General features: G+C 36.3%; 1 protein-coding gene across 2 annotated transcripts in view; it reads left to right on the top strand.

The window, feature by feature from the left end:
* The window catches only part of LOC101884366 (melanoma receptor tyrosine-protein kinase-like), a 66319-nt gene that overhangs the window by 12000 nt on the left and 34186 nt on the right, over positions 1–20133 (top strand). For both annotated transcript variants that reach the window (XR_015524289.1, NM_001442559.1), the window contains 6 exon segments: positions 11381–11532; positions 14658–14868; positions 15026–15151; positions 17158–17226; positions 17316–17434; positions 17571–17712. Coding sequence is in view for 1 of the 2 variants with exons in the window: in NM_001442559.1 (NP_001429488.1) it covers positions 11381–11532; positions 14658–14868; positions 15026–15151; positions 17158–17226; positions 17316–17434; positions 17571–17712 (819 nt within the window). In the remaining variant the exon portion in view is untranslated.

Raw genomic sequence — 20133 nt, 5'->3', positions numbered from 1 at the left:
CACTAACAGACAATATGTTTCTTATTTGATTTAGACAGACACTGTTGTTTCTGTGAAAAAGCACGCACCCGTGGAATGATTTTGTCCTGTTAATTGTATTTGCCGCAATTCAGTTAGAAGGTATTTTATCCACATGCCTCTCATTTAGGGTGACAACGTTCAACTTTAAGACACTCTATTGTATACTGAAGAAAAACAGATGCGGGATACACAATCATGTGAATCTGCCGCTCCCAAATTGATCATTATTTATCCGGCTTTTAAAAAAAGATTTCAACATATGACCATTTAAGTAATTATCTGCCCGTTTGTAGTGTAAATACCACTGTTATGATTAAAAACAGCACGGCTTGGCAGGGGGAATTGTGTTTTTCTGAACATCTTTTGTCCTGCAGAGCTGCAGATCAGCCCAATAAAAATCATTCAATTCTAGATATATTTATGCACAAATATATAATACATTATAAATATAAATATTATAAACAATATATTATAATAAATCAAACAATATATGCTACCCTGGAACACAAAACCAATGACGGTGTTAAAAAAATCTATAATTTTGACTCCTACAGTGCATTGCTGGCTATTGCTAAAGAATATACAGGTATTTATCCAACATACATCTGATTTTGTGATCCAAAATGTGAAATCTTCAAATTAATGCCTCCCAAGTCATCATATTTGACTATTTTGAGGGAAAGCATGGCACATTTAGGAGCACAGAAACCAGATTTACCTTTAGGAGTATTCCTGGAAAATCTCTCAGATACACTCTGAAATAAAGGTAGCTGTCACTGATGTGGGTACCTTTTTAAAAGATACACATTTGTACTTGAAGGGTCCATATTGGTACCTAAAAAGTATATATTAGTACCTACACATTTTTAAGAGGAACACTTTTGTACTTTTTAGTTACTAATATGTACCCTTGAGGTATTAATATGGACCGTTTAGGTACAAATTTGTAGCTTTTGAAAAGGTACCACCACAGAGACAGCTCACATACCTACATTTCTGAGAGTGTAGAAAAACAGGATGTGTTTCAACAATTGCTGTTGACTTTTTGTGATCATGTGGATCAATACTTTTTGCAACAGTGCAAACTTGCTTTACAAACTGTGTTGATCCAGTTGTCACAGATTCAAACTTAGTCAAACTCACCAGTTGGATAAATAGAGTTATCTGTTGGAAAACAAGCTTACAGGGTATTTGGGTTATAGGACAAACTCAGAAAAAAAGAATAGACTGTGCTGGATTGGTTACTTAGAAATTGTAGATCATTATATGGCAAGACGTCATGCGTTTTAGATCAGTAGTTGTCAAACATGACTAATAAGGTGCTGGGGGTGCAGGGACATGTTTAAAGAAATTTATATACATTCATTCGGCTTAGTCCCTTCATTCATCAGGGGTCGCCACCGTAGAATGAACCACCAATTTATCCAGCATACATGTATGTTTCAAAGAGCGGATACCCTTCCAGCTGCAACGCAGTACTGGGAAACACCCATACACACTCATTCACACACATACACTACAGCTATTTTAGCTTATTCAATTCACCTAAAGTGCATGTTTTTAGACTGGGGGAAACCCACCAAGAGGAAACCCACGCCAACATAAAGAGAACATTCAAACTCCACACAGTAATGCCAACTGGCCCAGCCGGGACTCAAACCAGTGATCTTCTTGCTGTGAGGCAACAGTGCTAACCACTGAGCCACCGTGTCACCCCCATTGAATAAATATAATGATATATTAATTTTATGGGTTGCAGCTGGAAGGGCATCCGCTACGTAAAACATATGCAGGCAGGGGCGGAGTGGGACTCATTTTCAGCCCTGGAGTTTAAGCCAGACCGGCCCACCTCAGTTCACGACTGATTCCAATTCAGTTTCTAATGGCACTATCACGTCTTTTTCAAGAAAACTGCTGCTTTAGAAATTCAAATGTTCAACAGCCCTAACAGTATTTTATGTCTTAACAATAAAAATGAATAAAAATTAAAAATATTTCAGGGGAGATTCGAACACGGATTCACGACTTTGAAATGCAACATGCTTACCACTGGACCACAATGGCACTATTACAGTGAGAGACACAGCACTACTTTCTTTTGATGGCTCAATCTTTTTCTCCCATTTTAAAAATTTTGATCAAGTTATGTCAGATTTATTAATGTAGTGAATCATTTGATTTTCATTGAGCAGGTGTATTATTCATTTTATTTGAATTCTTATATTCACGTAGGTGCCGCTGTTTGGGGTCGATAGTTACATCACATCATCATCATTAACGTTAGTTAACCTGCACCCTGCATTTTTCTTACGGGGCTGCGAGAAAATAAATAAAAAAAGAGCGGCACTGCGGCAAAATAATGAATAAAAAAAGTGAAGCTTTGGTCAAATAAATAAATAGAAGAAAAAAGTGTGACTGCTGAGAGCGCAAGCAGCTATGGACACCGGCCCTCGCGGCCAAAAAACAGACCGGCCCACCGGGAATTCTCCCGGTTCTCCTGATTAGCCAATCCGGGCCTTATGCAGGATAAATTGGCGGTTGATTCCGCTGTGGCGACCCCAGATTAATAAAGGGACTCAGAAAATGAATGAATGAATTACTATAACTATTATTAAGTAGATTTTTTTTTAATAGTCTACTGTAAATTTTAACCATTAACAATTTATATGATTTATATATGAAATTAAAATACGTGTTAGCTAGTTTGTGTTTTAGAATAGAATATTTTAAATAGTTGTAAAGGAAACATAGCCCATTTACATATATTTCAATTAATAAGGAAAACAATTGCATGTTTTTATCCAAACTAATACAGAAATTTTTATTGTGTGTGTGTTTAAAACAATATAATTTGCACAAAAAGTATGATTTTTTTTTTTAAGAACCTGCTACTCAACCCCATTTAGAGCATCATTACGGACATTTTACATTACAACTAGTCTGGTTTCAATGATGGATCTGCAACAAAACAACTACGCTTTTAAGAAACACTGGTCACTACACCGTTCTTTTCCCAAATGATGCATCGTACTATGACAATTCAGCCATGAGTTAATCATCACCTGTTCGTCATCAGTCCTGTCATCCAAAATACATACTATAAAAACCAAAGAAAGAAACATAAAGCAAGGAAAGCCGTAGGTAATGAAGCATGGATGGTAAAGCCATGGGAAAAACTGTACGGCCTTGTAAAAATAAATCACATGCGTCGACAGCCTTAAGAAGATGATCCCAGCATATCCTAATTAATCTGTCATCGTTATTTTCACTCTGCGCACTCATGCACTTAATCCATATGTGAGAAGCTCCAAGAAAACACACTACTGTTTTGTTGTTTTAAAGATATCACCATGCATTGTTTGATTATTTGCTTTAAATTTGTATATAATTAAACGCATCCTTGTTTAATACAAGACAAAAAATGTGCCTTAAAAATACAGAAAGAAGTTTTGTTTCCTCATGTTTCTAGAAGTATCCCAAAGGCAATGACAGCTTGATTTATTACTTTGCACACCTCAAGTATTTTGTTTCTTTGCACTGATGTCTTGATAACCCTTATGCATGCTTTGCATCACTTCCTAAAGATAAAACACGGGTGGGTTTATCATCATCAGAATGCCGTTTTGTGGCTCCCGATGTGACGTAAACAAGGAGTTAAGATGTTCCTCCATAAATGTGTTTTTAAGGAGCGACCTGTTGAGTCTCATCCAGTGATTGGCTCTCCAGCCTCAGGCAACATCCGCCCGTAGAAAACAGAGGCACGTTTTGCAATCTCTTCAGACAATCTCACACTTTAGGGGCTTGTTGAGAGAACGTAAAGGGTTCAAATCTAATTCAGTTTCATACCTGATCTTAATCTTTAGCTGAGATCTGCCCTAGAGCAGAGAGATCCTGAAAAAAAAAGCCAGTCCGCCTTCTTTTGTTTTTTGACAACTACTGTTAAGAGCTCTCATGCTTCAACCCTGATCAATTTAGACACATTGGAGATTCAGAATGTAATTTATGCTGGAGCTGCGTGTCTCGACGGTGTTCAGTGGTCTTGCCTGTCTCACATGCTTCGCAAAAAATGTTCAATGATTTAAAAAATGCAGCTCTTGCAAAAATGAACATGTCCTTCATGGCCTAATGATATAAGGGCAGTTTCAGCCATTTAACATACTCCCATTTAAGACCTGAATTAATGCAGTTAAATACAGTTGAAGTCAGAATTATTAGCCCCCCCCGTTTATTTTTTTGTCCCCAATTTCTCTTTAACGAAGAGATTTTTTTCAATACATTTCTAAGCATGATAGTTTTAATAACTCATTTCCAATAACTGATTTATTTTATCTTTGCCATGATGACAGTACATAATATTTGACTAGATATTTTTCAAGGCACTTCTATACAGCTTAAAGTGACATTTAAAGACTTATATATATATATATATCGGATTTTTGTATATATATATATATATATAAAACTGACGGAACTGAATAGCAAAACACTATATATATATATATATATATATATATATATATATATATATATATATATATATATATATATATATATATATAGTGTTTTGCTATTCAGTTCCGTCAGTTTTGAAGATGTTTCATAATAGCCTATTGGAGACTCAGCTCATAATGTTTTGACAAACTGGTGTTAACAGCTAGTTAGTAATTAAAAACATCAAATATTGCAAACATTACGATTATATACATACACTACACATTATATATATACATACACACACACACACACGATAAATATATGCATGCACGCACACACACACACACACACACACACAGACAGACAGACACACACAAACACACACACACACACACACACAAACACACACACACACACACACACACACACACACACACACACACACACACACACACACACACACACACACACACACACACACACACACACACACACACACACACACACACACACACACACACACACACACACAAATACACACATACAATACATAAATTCATACATAGATGCATACAAAAATTATTCGCCCCCCTTTAAATTTTTTTTCTTCTTTTAAATATTTCCCAAATGATTTTAAAGAGAGCAAGGAAACTTTCACAGTATGTCTGATAATACTTTATTCTTCTGGAGAAAGTCTTATTTGTTTTATTTTGGCTTGAATAAAAGCAGTTTTTTATTTTTTATGAACCATTTTAAGGTCAAAATTATTAGCCCCTTTAAGCAATTTTTTTAGACCATCTACAGAACAAACCATCGTTTTACAATAACTTGACTAATTACCCTAACCTGCCTAGTAAACCTAATTAACCTAGTTAAGCCTTTAAATGTCACTTTAAGCTGTATAGAAATGTTTTGAAAAATATCAGGTAAAATATTATTTACTGTCATCATGGCAAAGATAAAATAAATCAGTTATTAGAGTTGAGTTGTTAAAACTATTATGTTTAGAAATGTGTTGAAAAAATATTCTCTCAGCTAAACAGAAATTGGGGGGAATAATAAACAGGGGGGCTAATTATTCTGAGTTGAACTGTACATGATTTCACAATGATTAAGTCAGAGACTTGAGTACTTTCCAATTTATAATTAGGGGAGTGACCAAAAAATAAAAAGAAAAGAAAAAGAAAAGAAATAAAAACGATGCTAGATTTTGCAGAAGTCTTTCTATCAGGTGTTATGACATCTCAAGGTACAAAACAAACTACATTTTGAAAGAGAGTTCTCTTCTAAAACCTGAACATTGGACATTTTACCGATCCCCCAGGGGATATAGGTAATAAATTAGATGTCAGCAGCAATGGCTGAGAACACAACCCATGTCCTGAACGTGGCAGGCAGGAATCCAACCAGTTCTCATGTTGTGCAACACCCATATGCAGTGTTTGAGTCTCACACTTGGCAAACCACATTCTTGATCATGTTGTTCCTGCCCACAAAATCTGCTCCTCTGCTTAGGACGAGGTACATCCAACAACCGCTGCAGGAATTTAACACCTGCATGACAGGAGAGCAAATGAGTGCTCGCTTTACACTTATTCAGCATGAGTTGTGGAAAGTACCCTATCATCATGAATTTACCTACATATACACAGTTGAAGTGAGAATTATTAACCCTCTTGAATTATTAGCCCCCCTCTATATTTGTTTCCCCAATTTCTGTTTAACAGAGAGAAGATTTTTTTCAGCACATTTCTAAACATAATAGTTTTAATAACTCATTTCTTATAACTGATTTATTTTATCTTTGCCATGATGACAGTAAATAATATTTTACTAGATACTTTTCAAGATACTAGTATTCTGATTAAAGGGAAATTTAAAGGCTTAACTAGGTTAATTAGGCAGTTTAGGGTAATTAGGCAAGTTTCTGTATAACAATGGTTTGTTCTGTAGACTATAAAACCAAAATATTGCTAAAGAGGACCAATAATATTGACTTTAAAATGGTTAAAAATAATTAAAAACTGCTTTTATTCTAGCCAAAATAAAACAAATAAGACATTCTCAGGAGAAAAAAATATTATAGCAAATACTGTGAAAATGTCCTTGCTCTGTTGAATATAATTTGGAAATTATTTGAATAAGAGTAAATAATTCTGTCTTTAACTGTTCTTTCATGTTCAAGTAATGTTAAAATTTCTTATGTTTTAACACTGATCAATTTCGAGGAGCTTCAGAATCTAATTAATACTGCACATCTTAACAGCGTTTCACTAGTCTTGACCTCACAAAAAGCTTCACAAGTAGGACAAGGATGCCAAAATGTTGACTGATGTCAAAAATGCTGTTCTTGTAATGGAAATACCCTTCGTGTTGTAATGAAGAATAAAACAAACAAAAGCATATTTTACATTCATTACACTGTTGTGGTTTGCAGACCAAGTCAAACAGCTTCACATCATACTCTGATTTAAATCTAAAAAAAATCCCCCATTAACTTTCACAAATAGTAAATTTACCACAAGCAAAGTCTACCAACAAAAGCCGCATCCCAAATTGCATACTTATGCACTATTCTACGCCGTTTTGTAGTATAAATAGTTTGAGTAGTGCGTTCACACTGTGAACTTTAAAAAAAGTGCACTTTAATTACCCAGATGCTGCACTTATTTACACTTTACGGCCATTGCATTGCCCATGTTGCGGAAGGGGCGGAGCTTTCAGGCACTGATGTTGGATTACTTTAATTATTCTGGATTGTAAAAGCAAAATTATCCAATGAGAGTGACTATACTGCCTCCCGATGTTGAATGCGGTCAGGGGCGCCTGCAGGATTTTATTCCAAAGTACGCACAAAAAATTCAGCATCGCCCCACCCACTTCTCCCAATCATGTCAGGAAACACTGATGCTTACTGACAAAGGCTACATTATTTAAGGGCATTCGTTACGACATTATTCGTTCCCTTTTTAATTTTAAAATTATTTGAAATGTTGTTTTTGAAATCTAAATGTAATTAAAGCACATTAGCACCAAGGAAAAATCAGACTCTTAAGTCGTAATGTTTAAAATGATGATATATTAAAAAATGTGCAAATATATGACTAAAGATTGTAATACAATACAATCAGTGAAGCGTTAATTAAATCCATACTTTCCAGTGACCGAAACAAATCATCCACCTGCACAGTTGAATATTGGATGACCTCAAACAAAAATATAGTTTGTATATTTTTCTTGGAAAAAATCTTTTTAAAACGAATTTCATACATAGTTTTAGCCTTTGTTGTTTTGTTGGTCAGTTATCTTCTAGATAAAATAGAAGAACAAAGGACATTTGAGGTGAAGTGCTTCAAAACAAATCCGCTATGCTTCAACAATGCCGAATCACAAACTGGAATGTGAAATACAATAATAATTTAGCCTAAATAAAATAAAAGTGAAATATTCAGTTTCAGAGAAGCCTAAACTGTTTTCACTGTTGCGCTGGTCAATTATAATTTAATTCCTTTAATCAAATAATTTGAATGAGCAGGACAGACATTTACAAACTATTCGCAACACCACTGAACATGTTACCTCGCTGGAACAAACTCAGTTGGAAGGGTGAGAAAACTCAGAAACTCGTTGTGAGAATGGAGATGTCTGCTTATTTATGCCAGTCTGTGAGATAAAATTGTTTAAAACACCTTGAATGGTAGCCGTTCCATGCGAGGAGGCTGCACAGCAGCAGGATCTGATCTGTCTGATGAAAGAGCATGCCAACTCCACACAGAAACGCCAACTGAACCAGCCAAGGCTTGAACCAGTGACCCAGCGACCTTCTTGCTGTGAGGCGACAGAACTACCTACTGCTCCACTGCATCGCCGCAGCTAAAGTCTACTTTAGCCAAATGCTAAATCATGCCAACCACATGTATTATTGTATTATTGTGGCTATAATTATGCTACCTCAAGGTAGCAGTGTGCTAAAACACTTTAAAAAAAGCTAAAATGTGTTAGCCTTGTGATAAAACATTAATAACATCCTTCCCATGCTAACAATGTAATAGCCATACAACAAACATGCTAGCAAGCTAATTCCTTCATTCATTAGGGCTGTCAACACTTACGCATTCGGTGTGAGACTAACACAATTTCTCCACCGCCACAATCCCTCCGCCCTTTCGTTCACTTGTCCAGGGATGATGACAGTGTAAAACAATATCTTTTAGGGGCCGGGGGAAATATTCTCACTGCAAGCTAATTTCAAATGTTGGCAGTCCTGCATTCACTCATTTCCCTTTGTTTAGTACCTTATCTATTAGGAGTCACCACAGTGGAATGAACCGCCAACCATTCTGGCATATGTTTTTTTTGCAGCGGATGCACTTCCAGTACTGGGAAACACCCATACATACTCACATTCAACATATACACACACACACTCATGCTCTACGGCCAGTTCTGTTTACCCAATTCACCTATAGCGCATATCTTTGGTCTGAGGGGGAAACCGGAGCACCCGGAGGAAACCCACACCAACACAGGGAGAACATGCAAACTCCACACAGAAATGCTGACTGGCCCATCCAGGACACAAACCAGAGACCTTCTTGCTGTGAGGCGTCAGTGCTAACCACTGAGCCACCATGCCGCCCTAAGCTAATTCCTATTGCCATGCATAGTTGCACTTCCATTCTCAAAAAGTAGATTTCTGTGGAAGTAGCTGACATCGTGTGATGTGTGAAATGTAATGTAGCTATGCATGAGAATATCTGGTGTTAATGTGTGCTGTCAATCAGGGAGCAAATGTGAAGAATGTTTGTGTTGGCTTGAGGATCTGCTAAAGGTCATGTCTTCAAGGAATTGCTCGAACTAAACGAGAAAAGAAAAGTCTTTGTTTGACCTCATGTGAAACACAAGATACTTTGATGAATAACATATGATAATGTAATAAAATCAGCTCAAAGGACCATCGTGTTGTAAGTGATTGGTTATTTGGGTTAGTGGGTAATGTGCCACATATTACTCAAAAGCGATTTTTAAACTATTGCCACATTAGCTACTTTATTTTCATGCTAATAGTCTAATCATGTTGAACGAGGAAATTCAAAAGCATGATGACGATGAACTTTATGGATTTTTTAGACCAGAATACATGTGTAATTTGACAATATTGAAGGGATAGTTCATGCAAAAAATTAAAATTTGCTCACGATTTACTTAGCCTCAAGTGGTTGCAAACATTTTGAGTTTCCTCACAACAGAATTTATTTGGAAAAATGCTAAAAACCTGTAATCGTTGACTTCCTTAGTAAAAAAATAATAATACTATGGAAGTAAATATTCCAACACTTTTGAGTTCAACTGACAAAAAAAAACAGGTTTGCTAAAAGTAAAGGGTGAGTAAATGTTAACAGAAATGTTGAGTTTTGGAAAAACTATTTCTTTAAGAAGGTAAGTAGAGCAGGAATATAGACAAAGAAGCAACCATAAAACAATTTTGATCATTAGACATCAGAAAAACCATCCAGTTTTATTATATTGGAAATGGTTTAATGTAAGTATGTTGAAAGAACATGGTTGTGATTTGTGCTCGAAACATGGCACTTAGATAGCACATATTATAAAAGTAATAACTATTATTAATAAATCCTGGAGAAACTTATGTGGAGTGCGAATTTTCTATATTTCTTATTAAATATAACTCCTTATCAGAAATTATGAAGGCTAGAACTTACACATGCATACAGACAACAGCATTCAGGGCACAATTTTGACGATCTAGGCACAAAGTCTAAAGTGCAGGGCGCAAAAGGGCGTGTCAGAATCCACTTTGGCTATTTTAAGGACAGAAAAATCCGCTTTGCGCTGTGGTGCATGGTCTAACACGGTTGAGCTTATTCTCTCATAGATGTGTTTTGAGAGTAAACCAATTGGAGTCTCATCTCCGATTCCCTTTAAGAGTCAGTTGCGTCGTGCCATGGCGCATTTGCTATTTACATGGCGGATTTTGTAAGTAGAAAAACTGAACACTTCACTAGTAAGGAAACAGTTAAAGAGACCGTCTGCAGCATGAGAATGAGCCTCCTCATTCTTTACTTTCACTAAGGAAACGTGTTGTACACACAGACATCAGTTAGCCTACGTGATTAGTTTTATTTGTTAAGTGCAAAGATTTGTTTCAAAACTATTTCTAAATTCAGTTCTAATTTCCAGCAAACGAATAAATGAACAATAATAATGAAGTGTGCTCAAAAACCTGAGTTACATCCAAAAACACATGCTGTGCCCCATATGATCTAAAACCTGACAGGTGGGCAAATCTAAGCTTGTTTTTAATAAAACAAATATAAATATGGATATAATAAATAATACTTCTAATAATAATAACATTATACAAAAGCAAATTGTCTTAATTAAACTGAAAAAGCCCCCAGAGCTGAGGTAGGCATGAAGGCAGTGGTTTTTATATTTATGTAGAAAATAATAATTTTTGTAATATTTTAATCTTTTAATTCTTTTTTTATTTGTAAAGATATTTGCGTATTGCTGTTCACCCTGTATGTTTTAAGCAATGTGTGAGTGAAATGCACAACTATCGTGCTCTGTGCTGTATTTTAGACCTCCTCTTAGCTGGTCAATTGAACAGCCTATTTGAGTTCCTCAAAATAGCAACGCGCCAGCAATGCGCCTTAACACACCTCTTTTTTTAGACTCGAACACCTATGGGCGCAGATATGAGTGTAAATGCATTTGCTATGTAAACAGCGTGGTGCAAAATGTGAAAATGACACTTGTGTCAAGCTGAAACTAGCCAACAAAAATTGTGTCGCGCCTTGCATCGCATTGCGCCGGGTGTATGATGAAGCCCTCGATATCTAATAAACATAGAGAAAATAAGGTCATTTGTGCTAACCTTGACGTCTGTTTTATTCTCCAGTATGCCAGGGAACCAATAATAAGCTGACTCTACTGGCGCAGCCGGACGATCACTACAGAGCCATGGTGCGCATGTACAGTAACTGTACAGTAGTGCTGGAGAACCTGGAGATCACCAATGTTCAGGAGTATCATGACCTGTCTTTCCTTAAGGTGAGCCACATCACATGCTGGAATATTATTACAAATAAACAGGGCACATGAGTATGAGAGTAAAACCCTGATAGAAGCAAGTGAAACATCTTCATGAACGAATCATTTTTTCATTAATTTTCCATCGGCTTAGTCATTGATTTATCAAAGGTTGCCACAGTGGAATGAACCACCAACTATTCCGGCATAAATTTTACGTAATGGATGCCCTTCCTGCTGCAACCCAGAACTGGGAAACACCCATACACTCTTATTCAAACACAAACTCATACATGGCCAATTTAATTCAATTCACTTACAGTGCATCTTTTTGGACTGTAAGGGATATCAGAGCACCTGGAGGAAACACACACCAACATGGGGAGAACATGCAAACTCCACACAGAAACGTCAACTGGCTCAGCCGGTACTCAAACCAGCGACCTTCTTGCTGTGAGATGACAATGCTAACCACTGAGCCACCATGCTGGCCCATCATTAAAATCATTGACTCAAAGATTCATTCAAAAACACAACACAATGCTTCGGTGTAGCTCTAAAATGAGCAAATGCTCTGCTGCTTTCATTGACGATGGCAAAAACGAGACTATATTGTATATTAAATATTACTCACTTGTTTATTAACATTACATGTGCATTGGCTTGTGTTCATTTTATATACGGTATATTAACTTAATCAGAATGGTATGAAGCTTTGAATGGGACTTAACAACTCAGCTACAATAAGGGGGGGGGGGGAGCACAAAACGGTGAACGGGTGTCTTGATCAAGCATTCTTTGTATTTTTATTTAATTTAATGTTTTGAATTAGATTATAGGTAACAAAAAGATTCATTCAGCCGTAACTGTAGAACAAAAACTGACACATTAAATCAACATAAAACATTTTTTAAAATATTGCATTATTAGGAAAAAAAAGTATAAAATGTGTCTTTAAATAGTTTGTTTTATCATTATTTCTTATTTTTGCTTTTATAATATATATATATATATATATATATATATATATATATATATATATATATATATATATATATATATATATATACATACACACAGTTGAAGTCAGAATTATTAGCCCCCTTCGACTTTTTTTATTCTTTTTAAAATATTTTCCAAATTATGTTTAGCAAAGCAAGGAAATTATAATAGTATGTTTTATAATATTTTTTCTTCTGGAGAAAGTCTTATTTGTTTTATTTCGACAAGAATAAAAGCAGTTTTTAATTTTTTAAACACCATTTTAGGGACAAAATTATCAGCCCCTTTGAGCTATATTTTTTCTCGATAATCTACAGACCAAACCATTATTATGCAATAACTTGCCTAATTACCCTAACCTGCCTAGTTAACCTAATTAACCTAGTTAAGCATTTAAATGTCACTTTAAGCTGTATAGAAATGTCTTGAAAAATATCTAGTAAAATATTATTTACTGTCATCATGGCAAAGATAAAATAAATCAGTTATTAGAGATGAGTTATTAAAACTATTATGTTTATAAATTTGTTGAAAAAATCTGCTCTCCGTTAAACAGAAATTGGGAAAAAATAAACAAGCAGTCTAATAATTCAGGGGGGCTAATAATTCCGACTTCAACTGTATATATATATATATATATATATATATATTTATATATTTATATATATATATATTTATATATTTATATATTTATATATATATATATATATATATATATATATATATATATATATATATATATATATATATATATATATATATATATATATAAATTTATAAATAAATATTTTGCTTGATCATTCTAACTGCATTTAAAGTGGCTTGCAGTCTTAAGAACTGCACACTCGACACTCTTAAATATGGTCCTCTGTGTCAAGTTTCCCTGCTGTTTTTTTTTTTTTTTCCTGAATGCTACCTTAATGTGCAAGTGGCTCAAATTCGCTCATTTTGAGGCAGGAATCAGTGGACATGCAACAACTTTAATCATAAGGAAAACACAAAACAAAAGACTACATCTGGGGCTTCTTCAAAGGACTCGATGCTTGTAGTAAATATATCGCTCCAACGGGCTTGCGCAGCTCTAACCTCTGCCCACAATCATCAGCACTACCAAGCCAACCAATCACAGAGCTTGCGGTACGCATCATTGTGATTTTTTTGAGAGGTGCGCGTCAGCGTCGCCGACGGCCACAGTGAGGGCTATGCAGTTTTTCTGCAATGCCACAGTAGAACTATTTTTGTTAATTAAAGAAACTTTAAGTTTTTAAAAAAATTATAGTTTTTTAATGTAAATAACATTTAAATCATCTAAAGATCTCTTATGGATGAATATCAGTTCTTCATTAAACCATTAAATGAAATTAATTTTTGGGGAGCGTACTCATTTAAAGGGATAATTCAAACCATTTTGAGTTTCGTTCTTCTGATGAACAAAAAAGGAGATATTTAGAAAAATGCAACCACTGACTTTCATAGAATTTTTTCGTTACAATTATGTAAGTCAATGGCTACAGGTTTCCTGTATTCTTCAAAATATTTTCCTTTGTGTTTGTTTATTGTGGGTGAAATATCTCTTTAGATATTTCAAGAAATTTCCATCTAAAAGAAAATGTTGGAATAAGAGGTCTAAAAACCCACCAAATGTATTTACAATTAAGCTGAAAAAAGAAACTGTACACACCTTTTTGTCACAGTGGAATAAACTGTCATCTATTCTGGCATATGCCTTACACAGTGGATGCCCTTCCAGCCACAACCCAGTACTGAGAAACACCCATACACTTTCACAATCACTACAAACTTTACTTTATTCAATTCACCTATAGCGCATGTCTTTGGACTGTGGGGGAAACCAGAGCACCCGGAAACCCACACCAACAATAGGAGAACATGCAAACTCCTGACAGAAATGCCAACTGTCCCAGCCGGGACTTGAATCAGCGCTCTTCTTGCTGTGAGGCGACAGTGCAAACCATGCCACTCCTGCTTGTCCTTACTGAATTATTAATCTGGTCCCAGTATCAAAATGTAACTAACTGGAGAAATGATCAACACACATTTGTTTTGTGTCAAACTAATTTTTGATTAATGACTTTAGATCGAACAATCCTGAACAGATTCTAAAATATTCTATCCCACCGCAGAGCATTGAAGAAGTCGGCGGCTATGTGCTTATTGGAATAAACTACGTTGAGGTGATACCCTTGGAAAACTTGCGGCTCATTCGAGGACATTCTCTCTTTGACGGCAAATACGCCCTCACAGTGGTGTTAAACTACCACAACAAAAGTGAGTCCTTAGAAAACAACAACATCACCAGCGGCCTCAGAGAGCTGCGTTTGAGAAGTCTCACAGGTAGATCATTTATATTTATTCATTTAACTGATGCTTTTATTCAACTTGCAATACAGCTTGTTTACATGGCTGAATGCAACACATTATGCAACATGTCCTGTAAATGAATTGACATTTATAGTGAGCGATATTATATTTTTCCATTTTTGTATTGCAGAAATTCTTAAAGGTGGAGTCAAAATAGTCTACAATCTTCTTCTTTGCAATGTGGAGACCATACAGTGGTTGGACATTGTGGAGCATGGCAGCGAATTGAATCTGACAAGAGAAACTGGTGCTCAGTGTAAGTCTGTCGGAAACGCTTCAACAGTCTAATACTTTCCTTCAGTAAGGATGCACAAAGTCATTCAAAAGTCACAGTAAACATTTTTAATTTATTTTTCAAATAAATCTTTTGAATTTTATATCTATCAAAGAATGAAATCTGGCTGAGAAATGAACAGTGCTAACTCAGATCCAATGCGACCCATTGCTTTTTCTCATGCTGGATGATTCATCACTCTTCTTATCCATCAACCAAAGAAAAGTGGAGGCTGGAGGCTCTATCTACTGGACATTATGACACCCAAAATAAATGTGGCCAGTGTATAAAAAAAAAAAAAAAAAAAAAAAAAAAACTGTACAATTTTGGTTAAATCTGAGAGTGACTGTATCAGATATGTTTCAATCCTGATTTGGTAATTCTTATCATAGTATTACTGTTTTTATTTTATTTTACACTTTTTTGAGTGGATTGAGTGGATTTTGGGCTTTTTTTCTAAAATCAAAACGTTCAATATAAATAAAGAATAATAAAAAAAAGAAATGTACAGTGCTCAGCAAAACTCAGTACACCCCATTTTGAAAACGATTACTTTTATCCATTACTCAGTGAATATAGGCAATGTATTTTGGTGCATTTCAACAAAACTGATTTATTAAACAGATATATTCATTAAAATAAAATTTTAGGCACCAAACATATTTAGTAATTGACAAATAATACAATTAAATTCAAGCAAAATATTGGAAAAATGTAACAACCTACAAAATTTTAAGTAAATTTTTCACATTTTTTGCTTCTCTTGATTTTTCCTCCTTTTTAAAATTGTATTTAATATTTTTCTATAACATATAAATTTGGGTGAACTAGTTTTTGGACCTTATCGTAAGTTATTTTGTTAGATAAGCTCCAGATTTGGCTTCAGTACTGACTAATCTAATGTATATGCACAAACACAGACATATAGATAGACAGACAGTGGCAGTGGATGGACGGATGGATGGATTGACAGACGGACATACAGATTGATGGCTAGATGGATGGACAGACGGATGGACAAATTGATAGAGTTGGATGGACAGATGGATAGACGGCTAGATAGATGGATGGATGAATAGATAGACAGGCAGATAGACGGCTAGATAGATGGAAGGATGGATGGAAAGATGGATATACAGGCAGATAGATGGCTAGACAGATGGACGGATGGATGGAAAGATGGATAGATAGACATGCAGATAGATGGCTAGCTAGATGAACGAATGGATGGATGGATAGACAGACACATATATGGCTAGATAGAAGGACAGATGGATGGACAGACAGATGAACAGATAGATGGATGGACGGATGGAAAGATTCATTGATAGATAGATGGATAAATAGATGGAAGGATGGATGGATGATTTGACATAAATGGAAGAACGGAATGATGAATGGACCGACGGATTGATGGATGGACGGACGGATGGATGAATGGACGGACGGACGGACGGATGGATGGATGGACGGACGGACATGCAGATCGATGGCTAGATAGATGAACAGACAGATGGACAAATGGATAGACAGAGTCAGATGGACAGATGGATAGACGGATGGATGGACGGATGGACAGACGGCTAGATGGATGGATGGATGGATGGATGGATAGATAGACAGCTAGATAGATGGATGGATGGAAGGATGAATGGACGGACAGGTGGACGGTCAGATAGATAGCTACATAAATGGACAGATGGATGGACGGATAAACAGATGGATGGACAGATGGATGGATGCATGGAAAGACTGATGGAAAAATAGACTGAGATAAATGGCTAGATAGATGGACGGACAGACAGATAGGTGGCTAGATAGATGGACACATGGATGGACAGAAGGATGGATAGATAGATGTATAGACAGATAGATGGACGAATGAATGGACGGATGGACGGTCAGATGGAAAGACAGATGAATAGATAGATAGTCAGACATAAATATGTGTGTGTCTTTGTAAATAACCTCTTTCCTTCATACTCCAGGCAAACCGTGTGATTCAGGCTGCTATAATGGATCATGTTGGGCTCCAGGACCGGAGAACTGCCAGACCTGTAAACACTACAGCATAATTCTCCATACAGTATATCAATATATGAGTGAACTACTGAGTCCTAATGAGCTGTTTGATCTTCACTGTCAGTGACACGGCTGAGCTGTGCTGAGCAGTGCTCGCGGAGGTGTAAGGGCCCCAAACCCATCGACTGCTGCAATGAACACTGCGCCGCCGGCTGCACTGGACCCCAGCCCACAGACTGCCTGGTGCGTGATACACTTCTTAAATGTCATGTAGCATATGTCATGTAATATAAAAAGATGAAGGTCTTACATTTTTAAGTGCCATTATAATCTAATTTAAAAGTTTTCTGAGACTATCTTCGGGTCTCTTTTTCTACAGGCCTGCAGAGACTTCCAAGACGACGGGACATGCAAGGACTCATGTCCACGTCTAATGCTATACGACCCCAATAACCACCAACTCGTTCCCAATCCTAACGGAAAGTACAACTTCGGAGCCACCTGTGTGAAGCAGTGCCCTTGTAAGTTTTGCTTTTGATGCATCTGAGATTATTACTCTAAAAACAGCAGGTACTGCATATCTTTCCTTTAAAGATGAAATATAAGAGTCCCAAATTTCATGAGGTATACTGGCACATTGCTTTTGTGTATAAAAATACACCACCAATAATACGCAGAGGAAAAAACATGACGCTGGTCTTCAAAGTTCTGTTTACATACAAATAAAGACACACCCAGAGATTATGAGCTATGTAAGCAAAGATATAATAAGTTCTTTCAGGTGTCAAGGTTTACTTTAGGTAAACACTTAAAAAAAATGTGCTAGATCGTAAAGGGGATCTGCTATGTCTCGTACGAGTGATATCACCACTGTGTATGTGAAGTTTCAGCTAAAAGTACCTCACAAATAACTTATGACTCTAATTAGGTGCCCCTAATTGTGGCAGTTTGGTGACTGTCGCTTTAAATTCAAATGAGAGTGCTCTTTTCAAAAGAGGGCGGAGCTACGAAGCCTATGCATCAGTATAGTGGCAGACTTAAAACAGGACAAAGGTTATCTCTGCGCAAAACTAAAAAAGTCAAAAGAAGAGGCTCAGAAGAAGTCAGACAAGACGACAGTGTTCATTTGCGAATCCTTAAACTCCACATTTTTAATCCTCTTAGCTGCTGACATTATCTTTAGCAGGTGAAAACCATATGCTTATTTCACGCGGCCACCATTTTAAGGAACCAAAGCGAGACTGCGGTGGGAAGAAACCCGAAAGTATTGGACCAACACTGTAAACATTGCAAAAACATGCTGTGCACTACTAACCTTCGGCTGTTGCAGAGATTTCAAAATGCAGAAATGGTGTAAATATCACTTTAATATCATTTAGTTCAGTTTAATTTAAACAATTAAAAGCAATTTAGCTTCCTAGGCTTCAGTTCATGGCACCAGTTAAACAAGGTGGGGACACTTTCCTGCTTCAGCCTCTGTAGCACATCCTTGTGTTGTCTGTAATAGTGTTGATCCGGTACTGAAGTTTTAAAACCGTCCATTTCCGCCAACATTGAAGCGCCGCTGAGCGCGGATGACTCGACTGATCTTCATGGCTGCTTCGCGCTCCAGTCTCCATGTATCTTTGTTTGCACTCAGTTTACGGCTCTTCACCCAGTGCAAATACAGATACACAGAGACTGGAGCGCGAAGCAGCTTTGAAGATCAGTTGAGTCGTCAAGCAGATCACTCGGCTCATCTGTGTTTGTGCTCGGTAAACAGCGGAGGGTGAACTGATGACCTTCTCGGCCAATCACAAGCATTTCTGTTGAGCACGTGAACACAATGGAAAATCAGCGCTGTTTTAAGAAAGACCTCAACAGTGCCATAAATGTTAGTGGGAAATTGACAGTTTTTATTTTAATTCAGTATCGTGATGAGTCTAATATAGTGAAAGAATCAGTTCATTAATTCGAATTTGAATAATGGCATCTAAAACATGCGTTTGGGAAAGGAAACTTCAGCTAACTAGTACCATTTCCCTTAACTTAGCTGAAAATGAGCTCTCATATCCCTTTTTATTTTCACCACTCATTCAGAACGGACCTTCGGGTCACTGGGAAGGCGGTGAAATTATAAATTTGTGTCACTTTCACTTCGCTGATAAGATATACAGCCAGGTACACAACGTTCCAGATGCAGATGTGAATGAATGGCGGAAGAAAGCAGTTCCTAATGTAAAAGGGTTTTAGACTCTCTGGGCTCTATTTTGACGGTCCATGCGCAGAGCGCAAAACGCAGGGCGCAAACGCATTCAGGGCGTGTCAGGACGCGTTTTTGCTAATTTAAGGACGGTAAATCTGCCTTGCGCCGCGGTGCATGGTCTAAAAGGGTTACGTTTATTTTCTTAATGAGTTATAGGTGTGTTTTGAGAATAAACCAATTAGAGTCTCATCTCCCATTACCTTTAAGAGCCAGCTGCGTCACGCCAAGATCGCATTCGCTATTTACAGGACGCAAAGTAAGTCTAAGTGGAAAAAATGAGCATTTCACAAGCAAACAGTTAACAGATTTTTAACAGAAAACTGTTAAACAGAGCATCTACTGCGTGAGAATGAGAGATAATTGAGCTACTTTCACATTCGCTCTTGGATAGGGAAACCTTTACGCACAGACATCAATAAGTCTATTAGCGCCCCACCAGTGCTGATATATATATATATATATATATATATATATATATATATATATATATATATATATATATATATATATATATATATATATATATATGTGTGTGTATTTATGAATGTATGTATGTATGTATGTATGTATGTATGTATGTGTATATATATATATATATATATATATATATATATATATATATATATATACACACACACACACACACACACACACACACACACACACACACACACACACACACACACACACACACACA

Source organism: Danio rerio, chromosome 24, assembly GCF_052040795.2.
Source record: "Danio rerio strain M-AB ecotype USA chromosome 24, GRCz13ab, whole genome shotgun sequence".
In the NCBI taxonomy this organism is placed as follows: domain Eukaryota; kingdom Metazoa; phylum Chordata; class Actinopteri; order Cypriniformes; family Danionidae; genus Danio; species Danio rerio.
The sequence above is the reverse complement of the archived record's forward strand: the minus strand, read 5'-3'. Positions and strand labels throughout refer to the sequence as shown.